At 35.0% G+C, this 14,407-nt stretch overlaps 1 protein-coding gene across 1 annotated transcript; it reads right to left on the reverse strand.

Moving 5' to 3' along the window:
* Nucleotides 1–9,237: 9,237 nt before the first annotated feature.
* On the reverse strand, nucleotides 9,238–12,747 carry LOC149819098 (light-harvesting complex-like protein 3 isotype 1, chloroplastic). Its single transcript, XM_089984415.1, has 3 exons — nucleotides 12,393–12,747; nucleotides 9,822–9,959; nucleotides 9,238–9,741 (listed from the first exon to the last, which is right to left on the reverse strand). The coding sequence occupies exons 1-3, from the start codon at nucleotides 12,712–12,714 to the stop codon at nucleotides 9,491–9,493; spliced, it is 711 nt and encodes a 236-aa protein (XP_089840541.1). The 5' UTR covers nucleotides 12,715–12,747; the 3' UTR covers nucleotides 9,238–9,490.
* Nucleotides 12,748–14,407: the final 1,660 nt, after the last annotated feature.

Genomic DNA, 14,407 nt, shown 5'->3' on the forward strand with positions numbered 1-14,407 from the left:
ACTATTCCCTTAGTGAAGGTACGATGACAACACCAAGGACTTGAAGAATGTATATGGGGGGCGAAAGCGGAGATGAAAGTGAAATATTCAAGCCTATTCAGTATGTAACCTTAGTTAAATTTCGAGAATGAAATTTTTTAAGGGGGGTTGGATGTAGTACCTACGATTTTTTGTGAATATTCTCATAAATAATAAATGGATAATGATAATAAGAGGTATGAAATAAGTAGAGTAGATTTTAGAAAAAAAATTAAAACGACTAAGTGTCTTGCCGACCCCAGCGAAAATCGCTCTTGAAATTCATTTTTGTAAAAATGGCATTTTGAGAAAGGAATTTAGATAAGTATGATAAATTAGTATTTAAAAGAATTTAATATGAATTTGAAATCATTTGAATTACATATAGAGTCACATCATTTAAAATTTAAATATAGTTTTGGAAATGTTGAAATCCAAAGTACCAAATAAAATTAATTAATAAAATAAAAGAATTATGGAATGGTAATGATACATAAAATGCATATCATATTTATCATAAATTCATGCATTTCTATGTGCTTTTATAAAATAAATAGTATGTTTGTGTTGTTTTAGGTACAAAGAAGTCACCGTTCGAATTTCATGCAAAATCAGTTTAAAAGGAGAAAGATAAAGTTATTTTAAGGTAAGTGGATCGGTTGTTGAGGTGGTTTGGATCTAGATCTGACCCAAAGCCTTCAACTTGGATCTTGGACCAGACCCAATCTCAAATCAATCCTAGATCCAAGGACCGAAGAAAAAAAAAACTCAATAGGTGGTGCCAACCCAATTTTTAGAAAGTAGATGGTTTTAGGTAGTTTTTCTAAATAATTTCTAACCTAAGTGTGCTTTAGAAATTTTTAACAAATTGTGTAATATAAAAACTAATTTTTTGTTAGGAAAATTTGTCCAACCTAGGAGATCATGCCCATCTCTTCTTCCCTCTTCTTCTTCTCCAACATCCTCTCCTTCCACTTCTTTTTCTCCTTCTTCTTTCTTCTTTCTTCCTTCTCTTCTTCTTTTTTTTTTTTCTTTCTCCTTCTCCATTGTTTTCCTTCATATTTTCTTTGTGGTTTGTTGCATTTTTCTTTTATTTTCTTGCATGTACTGGTGGCTGGAACTTCTCCTTTGGATTTGGTGATAGCACCATCTACCTCCATAACCAGCAGCCAAGAATCTCCTTCCTTTGCAACCGCCTGCCCTCTACTTTTCTCCATTGATCTCCCTCCTTGACAATTCGAGTCCAGCATCGATTCCAACAAGAGAACACATGTAGCAGCAGACTTAGGAGACATGTGGCATGGTCTTTGAAGCTTTGGATCGCTCTCTTCTTCCCCAAACTTAATGAATCATGCATAGAGCATTTTATATTTGAGTAATGCATATGAGTATGGACTATTGTATCATGCATGAGAGCATGAAAGAGTTATCCCATGAGATAAAGACATTGGTGTGCGACCTATGAGATAAAAATAAAGATAACCCTAGGACCTTGGGTCCATTTGAAGCATCAGTGAAACCAAGCTCTCAAAGATGGTTGGGTTCATCCTGATCTCGTATCTTTCTTAGAGAGGGAAGGTAGTACAACCCTCGTGGGACATTGTTGTTTTTGAAGGTTGAAGGTGCCTCTTGTCTCTATCCCATGGAGGTTAGGAGACAAGTCTACTAATGAGTCCTAGGTGGTAGTACCACAACTTTGTAGAGTTAGGGATGAATGCCCATTTTGAATGTCTGATGATTTGGTATGACGCAGTCCATAACCTGGACCATTGGTCCTTCTCCCAACCGTTGTATTGCAGGGTTGAATCACTCAAAGGATCCAACTAAATTCTTGAAGAAATTAAAATACATAGAATAATAAACACCCCATTGGTTGTTTCTGGTTGGTTACTCTCTTTTATACTAGACGAGTTTGAAAAATCAAGAGAAATAATGCATTACATTAATAGAATCACTACTATCATGTACATAAACATATAGAACATATGTCAATGCATATGAATTTTATATGTGAATGAAAAAGACATGTTTAAGGTCATGCAATTGACCTGCTAATGCAACTCACAAACTTGATTGTTGCACATGAGATACTTCTGTGTGTGAGACACACGAGAACGATTGAGAAATGGCCTATTCTCCATTTGTTTAAATGTTAAAGTGCATTGACTGTCCTAAGAACGGACATGATGATTTGATAAATGTAAGAATGCATATCATGGTCATGAGTTGGATGTGTGTATGCTAGTTTTGAGAAAAAAATGTGAATGTTTACATTTTCATAGGGTGGTATGTATTATTCACTTTAAAAGCATGGGCATATCAAGTACACTGGAATAGTCGAATGAGACTTCAACCTGTTTGTCATATGCAACTTTTTAGAATCATATGCTATGTCTTATTTACATTTGAAAAGCATGTGCATGTGTTTCATGTTGGACATAGTCAAATGGGATATTGACCTAATTATATTGTGAAATTATACGAGAATTGCTTACATATTATTCGCTTATGTGAGTGAATGAATGAATGTCATGGACATTAATAAATAAATGAACGCCATAGATGTATGAATGAATTATGTGAATAATTATTGTTGTGGATTTCCTTGAACCTCATATTATAAATGATGGGAATCACACTTTGGTTGTACTATTACAAACTTGATTTGCATTATTGAAGTTTGGTTTTGGGTTTCCTACATGCATATGGTTAATGCCCTACAACATTACAGATACTATCTTAGAGGACTAAGCGGAGGATGGATTGTTGTGTACTTGGAGACACTATTGTTACCTACTACGATCCCTTGAGGATCCAAATATTGTGTTTTTGATAAACTTGAAAATAATTAAACTCTGTTATTTTGGATCTTTACTTGTTGAGAACTTGTAAATATTTTGAAATGAGAATCCTTATTAATGTTGTCATTTCTTCTAGATAATCATTTATGCTTAAGATTACAAATCTCAAACTTTTACGTAACTCCTCAATTATCTTAACCTTTAAATAAATTTCGTCTTCTATATTTTTTTATTATGTGACATCTCCTAGGTAATAACCTCAATTGGGTTGTGTCTAAGCTTGATTTTGTACTATATCTGATACTAGGAGGCTAATATATGTTCGTGCTTGCGCTCAGGCGTGTTGTCAAGTATTCGAAATGGTTGGAATGTGGCTGTAGATAAACTCGTTGACTCATCACTCATGAAAGTTGCATAAAACTTTATAACGAGTAAAAAATTTAAATTTTTTTAAGTAACAAATATTTTCATTATTCATGAGTCCTACATGATCATAACTCTTTGTTTGCAAAACTATTTTATGAAAGTCATAAAATTTCTTATGTTCGCAAAACTTTTTTTTGGAGAATTATGCATCCTTGCACCGTCCTTGTGAAACACTTAGGTTAAAATCACATATCTTGTATACCTTCTAATGTTTGCACAAATATGTTGTGAACCTTCAAATATGGTTAAAATCGCCAAGGAGATTATCTACATATTTGTGTAAATGTCAGAAGGTTCGCCACATATTTGTTCAAACGTCAGGAGGTTTATTACATATTTGTGCAAATGTCAAATGAGGTTCACAATATATATATATATATGCAAATATTAGGCGGTTCACAAAGGGTAAACATGTCTTAAAAAAATCACATGAAAACACGCCATTTTATAAGGACAGTACAATCATTTTCTGTTTTGTTTTTTTAGAGAAGTAATGAGAGAGTGAGTTCAAGAATAAAACAAATGGAATTTTTAACAGATAAAATATAATAAATATACTAGAATCATGATAAGTTCATGATCATTTTTGTATTCTCTCTCTCTCTCTCTCTCTCTCTCTCTCTCTCTCTCTCTCTCTCTTTACTTTCAAATCTTAAAGGGGCAAGTTGGATTTGTAACTAGATACGCTGCCAAAAATCAGATTCAAAGGATTCATGCACACTCGTTGAGGCATTTCAATGAACACTTGGTGAGAGCCTCTAAAACAGAATTTAGACCGTGTTTTTCCTAATTTTTCTACCATGGTAATTCATGAAAATAATATCTTCCAATAAATTAAAATTTCAGAATCACATAAATGATCATTCACAACTCATACAACACTTTATTTCTAAACTAAAAACGCATAACATGACCTGTCCTAAACAGTTAAAATTCTAAATGAATGCTCCATGTCCTAAACAATTAAGAGCTAATGCATGCAATTGTGTAATTGATTATGAACATCATGTGTAGCCAAAAGGAAAGAAACTTCAACCACAAATAGATTTACTGTCAGTTCAAATGATAATGAAAATGAGAGAACACATTCCTATTAAAAAATAATAATCCCTATGGAATTTTATCAGGGAATTCAGATTCACACCCAAATCAGATTACATAAAAAATTTAGAGTGAACCTAAAACAAGATTTGACGATAACCCAATTTCACGCATAACAATTTCATGCAGATCCAATATGAACATGAAATCTACAAATCCCACAAAATAGAAAAATTTATTCTAGCTAGTAAAAAACTGAGTAGATATTGAAACACAAAACAAACTCATATTGTTCCATGAAAAATCAGTTACACATAAGCAGGTAACACTTACAACAATCGATACTTCAATTAATTAAAGAAAATACATGAAACACAACATTCAAAATGGAGAGGAAATGAGAGAGAGAGTCTCTTAGCTCCGACAATGTAGCGTTGGCCAATGCAGTAGTCACGTGTTCCCTATTTTACAATGCATAGACAGACTAGTCTGGTCGCTGCTCGATTGAAACCCTCCACAACAACACACGTGACTCAAGCGGACACCAACAAGGTTGAGTGGGAGGATGATTCTTCCTTACACATGAATGTCAATGGGTTTCACATCAGCAACAAAGGAGAGAGATGAGAACCCCCTTTACGATTTGGGGGTCTTTAACATCTCTCCCCTTTGGACCTTAAGACACCACACCTTGGGTTCAACGGGGAGGTTTTGGTCCCAACAGTTGGGGTGAGACCAATCAACACCAAACTAGATCCAAACCCGCCCTAGGGATCCACTTGCCAAAATAAAAAATAAATAAAGAAAAAAATAAAGAAAAACTACCTGAAATTCTGCATACACCCGCCAATAGCCAGAGCGGATCTTACTGAGCCATTAGAGCTAAACCTAGGAAAAATAAAATTATAATGCTTAAAAAAATAAAAAATCTAAATACTCAAAACTTATTTTCGGACAAAAATGTCATCAAACATGTTCTGAATAAATTCTGGAATATCAAAATTAAACCTGATAGGATATTTTAGTCCTGTAGGCTTGGTTCAAGCTAGGTATGAGTAGGTCTTTATTACATTCCCTTGGAGCTTGCCTAGATGCTCTACATCAGTAGCCCATGGGTCAAAAGGCTTTGTCCTCAAAGGTTGTGCCTTGTTAGTTGAATCACCATAATACCTGAAAAGACATTTAGTAATAAAAATCTTGAATGAAATATTCAAACTATAAACTACTTTTGCAAATTTAAAGAGAACGGGAATGTGTTTGCTGTAAACATGTGTTTGAGCATGCATTTTTGTGAAATGAATGTTACATGATGGATGTGATGAAATGGGTGAATCATATGCTTATGCAAAATAATGTTTTTATGCAAAAATGCCATGAATGTTATAAATGAATCATGCATAGGTGCATGCCTTAATTGTGACATGTCCCTTGTTTGTGAGCATATTTATGATGTAACATATATCATGCATGATATTTTGAGTTATATGTAATATGTGTCATGTATAAAAACATATATGGTTGATTTCATGTATATATGGATGTGTGAATGAATTTTGCATAAAATATGTTGAAATTGAATCATGTGTGATGGTATGTGTTAATGAATCATGCAGAGAGCATGTCATATTATGAGCCATGCATAGAGCATGTTATATTTGAGTAATGCATATGGGCATGGACTATTGTATCATGCATGAGAGCATGAGTTATCCCGTGAGATAATGACACTTGTGTGCGACCTATAACTTAATAATAAAGATAACCTAGGGACCTTGGGTCTATTTGAAGCGCCGGTGAAATCGAGCTCTTAGAGATGGTTGGGTTCATCCTGATCTCGCGAGATGACTGGGCCGGTCTCGATCTCTTATTTTCCTTAAAGAGAAAAGATAGTACAACCCTCATGAGACATTGTTGTTTTTAGGGTTGAAGGTGCCTCTTGTCTCTGTCACATGGAGGTTAGGGGACATGTCTATTAATGAGTCTTAGGTTATAATGCCACAACTCTATAGAGTTAGGGATGCATGCATGTGTTGAAAGCCTGACGATTTGATATGGTATAGTCCATGACCTGGACCATTGGTCCTTCTCCCAACCACTGTATTGTAGGATTAAATCGCTCGAAAGACCCAGCTAAACTCTCAGCATCCCATTAGTTGTTTCTAGGTGGTTACCTTTTTTATACTAGATGAGTATGAATAATCATGAGAAATAATGTATTAGATTCATAGAATCACTGCTATCATGTGCATAAACATATAGATGTAGACATGTAGAGCTTGCCAATGTTTACATTTGTCATTGCATATGAATTTTACATGTGAATGAAAAATACATGTTTAAAGCCATGCAATTGGCCTGCTAATGCAACTCACAGACTTGATTGTTGCACATGAGATACTTCTGTGTGTGAGATACATGTGAACGATCGTGAAAGGGCGTACTCCCCATTCATGGTCATGAGTTGGATGTGTGTATGCTATTTTTGAGAAAAGAATGTGAATGTTTACATTTTTATAGGTTGATATGTTTTATTCACTTAAAAAGCATGCATGTATCAAGTACGTTGTAATGGTCGAATGCGACTTCAACATGTTTGTCATATGCAACTTTTTAGAAGCATATGTTATGTCTTATTCACATTTGAAAAACATGTGTGTGTGTGTGTTTCATGTTGGACATGGTCAAATGGGATATTAACCTAATTATATTGTGAAATTTTACGGGAATTGCTTACATATTATTGACTTATGTGAGTAAATGAATATCATGGATATAAATGAATGAATAAATGCTATGGACATGAATGAATGAATGAATTATGTGAATAATTATTGTTGTAGATTTTCTTGAACCTCATTTTATAAATGATAAAAATCACACTTTGGTTGTACTATTACAAATTTGATTTATATTCTTCAAGTTTGGTTTTGGGTTTCCTACATGCATATGATTAATTTCCTACAACATTACAGATATTATCCTAGAGGACTGAGCGAAGGACGGATTGTTGCGTACTTGGAGACACTACTCTTACCTAGTATGATCCCTAGGGGATCCAAAAAATTTGTTTTTGATAAACTTGTAAACAATTAAACTATGTTATTTTGGATCATTACTTGTTGAGGACTTGTAAATCCTTATGAATGAGAATCCTTATGAATGTTGTGTTTTCTTCTAGATTGCAAATCTCAAACTTTTATGTAACTTCTCAATTGTCTTAACCTTTAAATAAATTTTATATTTCGTATTGTTTTTTATTATGTGATATCTCTTAGAATAATAACCTCAATCGGGTTGTATTGATAATGGGAGGCTAATATACATTTGTGCTTGCGCTCAGGTGGGTCGTTCAGTATTTGAAACAGTTGGAATGTGGCAGTAGATAAACTTGTTGACTCATCACTCATGGGAGTCGTGTAAAACTTTATAAAAATGAAAATTTTTAAATTTTCTCAAAAATTTGGGTTTTGGAAAAAGTGTTAAAAGGTTAGATTTTTTAGGGACATTACAAAAGGACATTTTCAAAAACATAGAAAATTAGCATAATTGTCATTGTTTATAAATTTTTTTACTAAAGTCTCGATCGTATATCTTAGATTCGTGAAAGTCCTAATGTGAACTTTCTTTTGTTCACAAAATCACATATCTTAGGTTGAAATCACGTACGAGGAAAAACACTTATTTCATATTGTGAATGTCTCGAATTCCTTTTAAATAACATATATTCTCATTTTCACAATAATTTGTTCTTCAGTCCCGCATGATCATAACTCTTTGTTCGCAAAACTGTTTTACGAAAGTCAAAAAAATTTTTATGTTCGCAAATTTTTTTTGCAGAGTTCTCCATCCTTGCACCGTCCTTGTTGTGAAACACTTAGCTTAAAATCACATATCTTGTACACCTCTTGATGTTTGCACAAATATGTTGTGAACCTTAAAATATGGTTAAAATTACTGAGGAAATTATCAATATATTTGTGTAAATGTCAGGAGGTTCGCCACATATTTGTTCAAGCATCAGGAGGTTCGCCACATATTGTCAAACATCAGGCGGATCATTACATATCTGTGCGAATGTCAAAGGAGGTTCACAATATATAGATATGTATAAAGAGAGAGAGATGGGAGTAGTGTCAAACTATTAAACTGTCCAATACAAATCGGATAGTTTTTGCACCGCTGGTCACGATGTAAAAAAAAATCCCACGATCAACAGCACAAAAAATGTATACTTTTGAGCGGCTGTGCAAAACCACTGCTAAACAGTGATTGAGTGATTTTTTGAAAAAAAATTGATGCATGGTACAAGCCCGACGATATATATATATATATATATATATATATATATATATATATATATATATATATATATATATATATATATATATATATGAATGTCGAGGTTCACAAAGGGTAAACATGTCCTAAAAAAATCACATGAGAAGGATTTTGGCAAATTGTGAGGAATTTCTGAAAAACATTCCATTTTATAGGACAGTACGATCATTTCCCATTTTGTTTTTTAGAGAAATAATGAGAAAGCGAGTTCAAGAATAAAAAGGAATGAAATTTTTAACAGATAAAATATGCTAGAATCACGATAAGCTCATGATCGTTTCTGTATTCTATTCTCTCTCTCTCTCTCTCTCTCTCTCTCTTTGCTTTCAAATCTTAAAGAGGCAAGTTGGATTTGTAACTAGATATCACAAATTGATTAAATTAGGAGCATTACGTGAGGACGCAAATATGGTAAAGCAAATAGGATTTTAGTCCTATCAAAAAATAGGATTTTAGTATCACAAGAATTTTTGGTAAGGCGCAATTGGATCTGCTACGGCTCGGCTCCGCTCCGTATGGACTGATTTTTATCATGGTTCGCTTACTTTAGATCATACCTTGAATTAAAAAATTAAATAAAGATAAAATGAACGTTCCTGATTGCACCAAAATGTGGTCATAAAAAAGGCCTTCCACATCCAAATTGTTCATTAAATACATGATTTCTACTAAATTGACAACGCTAAGCCCATCCGTACGATCCGATGAACTTGAGAATACATCAGGAGGTGAGACTGAAATTGACACCAACACAAAAAAGAAAAGAAACCATAAATTTCAAATTATAATTGCACGCTTAGCATACAAGGAAAACTAGATGTACTAAGAGTGAAACACTCATCTCTACTACACTACTTCAACTATACCTAAACGCTCTTGGAATCACTGGAGGTGTCCACTTGCCAAGCAGCTTGCCATTGCTTGTCATAAAAAGTGGATTCCTTCACAAGGTTATTTAGAGTCTCCACGTCCTCATTCTTCCTCAGAAAAAGTACTCCAACTACAGCAACAAATAGAAGCAGCTTGCAGAAGAAATTCCCCATCTGATCTACCAAGCCTACTCCTGTCAAGCCATCAACCAGATAAGCCATGAAGAATCCTATCATGGCCGCACGACCTGCGAAAATCGCAATTTGGTTAATTAATCTTGTTTAGAAGGTTAAGAAATAAGCAGAATTCAGAACACCATAAACATACCATTTAGTAGCTCTGCCTCAGGCAGATGAAACCTTTTGACCCATGACCACCAAGGTATAATTGATGTATCAAACAGTACAGGGTTGTCATTGCTGGAAGATTCAGGATTATCTTCAAGCCATTTCCTCCTTTTAACCTCTAGATGGGAAAAAAAGGCAGATGAAAAAGTCAATCTACAAAGCTTTTGCAATGCAGTAAGAACATTTAAATCCAAAACACGCAGAATGATATTAGAAAGAGATCCGTTTTCAAAGAACTTAAGGATTCATATGTACAATCTATGGAATGGATACTTGTCTTTTCCTGCCAGCCAGGAACAAGGGGAAAAAAGTATCCCTTTCTCAGTTCAGATAACTTGAGAAAAATTCCATCTTCCCATTTCTATCAGTTGCATTGTTATTCCATAGAACAATAGCACGCATAACTTTCCCATTCACAAAGCCACACATTAGGGCTTCGCTCGTGCAATATCCAGGATGAATTGGCCTTCTTAACGGCGATATACTAGGGAACCAAATGATGACTTCCGCTAAATTGTTACATAAGATCACTTTCTATTGACAGTTAGAATCTCTGCAAAACAAAGTCTTTGATAGTTTACTTTCAAGTTTTCAACCAAGTTTCAGAACACACTAACATGCATTAGATATAATGAAAATAAGTTTCCATTCCTTCAAACAAGTTTTTTCCATTAATCCAACAACCAAGATAGCTATTTACACTATATTGCATTTGATATTTGATACAATTTATTCCTTCAAGAGAGAGAGAGACTATACAAACTTTAGTTGCCAATGTAGTTTGTGTAAAATGTTCTCACAACATGCATCCCAAACAGTTGATTTCAGCTGTACTGAAGATCATTACCAACAAGATTTTCACCCCTGAAATTATAGCATAGGGTACAACGTGCTAGAAAATGTCAACAGGCACAATCCTCTTTCTTTTTGTTGTTAAAATTATGAAAATTAATTCTTTCAGGAAAAAAGGAGTACCATGGACAGAGAGGATGGTGGCAATGCCCAAATTTACCACGACAAATTTTCGAGGTTGGCAATGCCAAAACCTACTATCTCCAAAACTCCCATTAAATTTGACCCAAAATAACTTCAAAATTAGGTCAGCAACTAAATGCTAACTATCATGCACACAATGAATTTTCTTTCCATTAACACTGAAGATCTGGCCATAAGCCATAAGCATATAGAGAACATACTGTAAAGTACTAAACCATTAGCAATGCACACTGTTTCCAGCAACTAAATGCCAATAATTCTATACTTGGCATCCAGCATATTTTGTTTCCATCAACTAATTTTGTAAATAATATACACCTAAGAAAATATCATTAATTAGCAACCATAAAAATAAATTGCATTTTGGTGATAAAATATTGGTTTCCACCATGTAAAGGACCAGAGTCATATAGGTCAAACAAACGTAACTATTGCACAAAGAATAATTTTGAAATAGAAAAATGAGTTGATTGTATATATATACAAGGCAGTAGCAGGATGAAGTTTAACATAATCATATTCACCATAAGAATACTCTTTTTAAAAACAAATATTAGATTGAGAATAACACTAAATATTTGCCACATACACCCAGTTATTCGGTTTCATTAAGCTCCACATTCATGTCTTCATAACGAAGATCATCATATAGAAGATGGACTGGAAATTGCTGCATGGAAATGGCAACAATGACGAAACCTGTAAGAAATAAAGAAAGCTAAAATACCAGAAACCAGTTCCTTATAATGTTGATATGATTATCCTTCTTTTGGTGACTCATTCAACCAAATGGATCACACTTGCACAAGTGATATTCCTAAAAGAATTGTTGGGAAAACATAGGCTTCTTTTCAAAGATTTAAACAGCAGCTTAAACACAACATAAATAAACAGACACACACATCCATGTGTATATTTGCATTTGTCAATTTAGTGTACTTATCCTAATAGGAAATCAAACCCTCTCATTTGGCCAAACCAAAATGAGACTAAAGGAAAAAAAAAAGCCAGACCATTTACCAAATGTCGCTACATAAACAACGTAAAAGAAGAGTATATCTTCTAGGAAAAGCTCAACCTTTGCATGTTGTAAGACCAACATGAAACACTCCAGATTCTCATTTCTGATTCCGCAAAAACTCCCCAATTTTCCTCAGTGTCCAGGTCCAAATTATGCAGAAAACATACTTTACCGTTTCTCTTCCAAATCCATCAAGTTAGGATACAACAATTATCACAGAACATATCTTCCCTCTACAAACGCCAAACTCTGAAGACGGAGATACAAATTATCATCCGAATAAATGAAATAAGGGAAGAACAGAAATATTCCCCAAAAGGGCTTCTACTTAAGAAACCTAATTGCAAAATCTCAAGCACACAGAGGTATCCAGCATGCAAAGCCATCGCCAAAGAGCAAAGAGAAAAACCCTTATTATGAAGATAAAGAAAAGAAAAAACAAGGAAAGCCAGAAAACAATCAATCAAAATCTTCACCAAGAGATCACTTCAAAGAAAAAGAAGAAAAAGAACCCAGATGGCATTTTTTCCATACCAGCATCAATTACAGCGTCCCAATCAGTCACCCCATCCTTCTTAAACTGTTTGAGATCCCAAGTCCCACCTGCCCATCTTGGGTCTTCAAATGTGGGTGCCCCATTACGGGAACCACCAGACTCCTTCTCTGCCATTTTTGCCCCCAAAGTGGAGGAACCCACCACCATCCCTGACCCATTCTCTATGGCCCTTGGAGGGGGCACCATGGAAACTCTAGACGAGAGTGGGAAGAATTTCTGGTGACTACTGAAGGTAGGTTTGCCAGAGAAAGAAGAGATGTAAGAGAAGGGAGGGAGACTCAACATTGCATTTGCAGCCATGGTAGGGTGGCTTCTTTTGGCTTTGGTGAGAGGGACAGGATGCCGTTTACAGGAAGTAGAGGCTATATAGCATGCACTTGGATGCCATGCTGACACGTCAATCTACACCTTAGAAAAGCAGAGGAGGTGGGTCCGTTGCAAATTTGTTATCCAATTATACGATCTATGCTATCAACAATCAAAAGAAGATAAGAGAGGTGAGAGAGAAGTGAAAAGTATAAAATAATTAATTAATTAAGCTAATTACAAAGTCATCATGAAAATAAAGTATTTATGCTTGAAAGAAAACCCTAATCCGGATCCAAATAGAATCCTAAGACTAATACTCTTTTTTTTTATTGTCTTTCTTTTTTTTTTTTGGATAGATTTGGATCTATTCAGATTTGGCTTTGCCCCTGCATCATTCTCCTAGAGTTGGAGAAGACTCGCCCCCCAGTAAGATTCTAGTTGTGATTCTTCTAATTTCTTGCATGTGTAAATCATTAAGATGATACATATGGTCTAGCTAGATGGGTTCACTAATATTTTATTTTGGATTTGCCCAAACCATAAAACTCGGTAGAAACAATATTTAAAATATGGATTTGTGGTGTAGGATAAAAAGTTAAGTTCATAATGAATCATTGAAAGAGTATTTGGGTATAAATGGATCCCGGACCCTAGGGTATAAGGGAGAGCATCCCAGCCCACTGCTTGTCAAGGTGGTGGACCAGGGGCCCCTCTCGTCGGCAGGGAGGAGTCCTGCCAATGTGATGTCACCTGTTGGGTTCCAGCCAGCACTGGTCTCCTGTTCGATCGACTGAGATATCATCTTAAAGGCAAAAGAGGCAGAACCTGAAAGGATTCTGCCTACCAAAACTGACTGTCTGAAGGCCTGGTCGGTGTTGGCTAGGCATGATCCTACAAGTGGAGGCAGGGCTCGATTGATCCATGGCCCGATTGTGCTCCTTATCGGCTGAACCTCCCATGGCTGAAGCGAGACACATACTTGGTTGGTGATCAATTTTTTGGTGGTTTTGCGCCCTCCGATTGGTCGTAACTCCGTTGATAACACCTCCAGAACCACCACGACATTGCTTCCAACTATGTTTAGGGCAGTATGGTATTGGGGTTCATTGGTTTGGGCCAATGAATCCCTAAGGAACCTGATCGATTGATCGACCACATTGTTGATCCCTTTACCATTGAAGCCGCTTGAGAAGAGGAATGGTTCGTTAAAACTTGAACTAAACTGCTCATCTACAGCTCTAGGCACTAAAATCGTTTCCTAAACACCTTTAGATCACTGCAAAATTTTGATCAATCATGTCAAATCGTTGAGTCAACCCATCGATTTTCTGATCAATTGTAATGCCCCGAATTTTCAAAACAAAACTTAGTGAAAAAAATTCATGGATTTTTTTTTTGCAGTAAAATTTAGAAAATGTTTTTAGCAGCGAAAATAGACGATAATGAGTCACAAGTTTTAGAAGATGTCGGGTAAGTCACAGGTATGTAGTCAATCACTCATTGACCATCAAAGTATTTCATTTATCAAAACAAGTAATTTATTATACACATCACTCTTTAGAAAAGCAACTCTATAAAACTGATTTTATAAATACAATATTCAACACAGTCTGAAGAAACCCTGAAACTTGATGTTGGCCTACTCTGCATATCACATCACAAGTTAAGTACATGTATCCTCCAT

This window comes from Nuphar pumila, chromosome 13 (assembly GCF_984573655.1).
Source record: "Nuphar pumila chromosome 13, dmNupPumi1.hap1.1, whole genome shotgun sequence".
Taxonomy (NCBI): domain Eukaryota; kingdom Viridiplantae; phylum Streptophyta; class Magnoliopsida; order Nymphaeales; family Nymphaeaceae; genus Nuphar; species Nuphar pumila.

What these genes read in the sequence shown, in the direction of transcription:
- LOC149819098 (XM_089984415.1), bottom strand. Translation starts at nt 12,714, where the DNA reads ATGGCTGCAAATGCAATGTTGAGTCTCCCTCCCTTCTCTTACATCTCT. An exon ending in GGACGCTGTAATTGATGCTG is followed by an intron (nt 9,960 to 12,392) that starts GTATGGAAAAAA and finishes TTTCCCATCTAG; the next exon opens with AGGTTAAAAGGAGGAAATGG. An exon ending in TGAGGCAGAGCTACTAAATG is followed by an intron (nt 9,742 to 9,821) that starts GTATGTTTATGG and finishes CGATTTTCGCAG; the next exon opens with GTCGTGCGGCCATGATAGGA.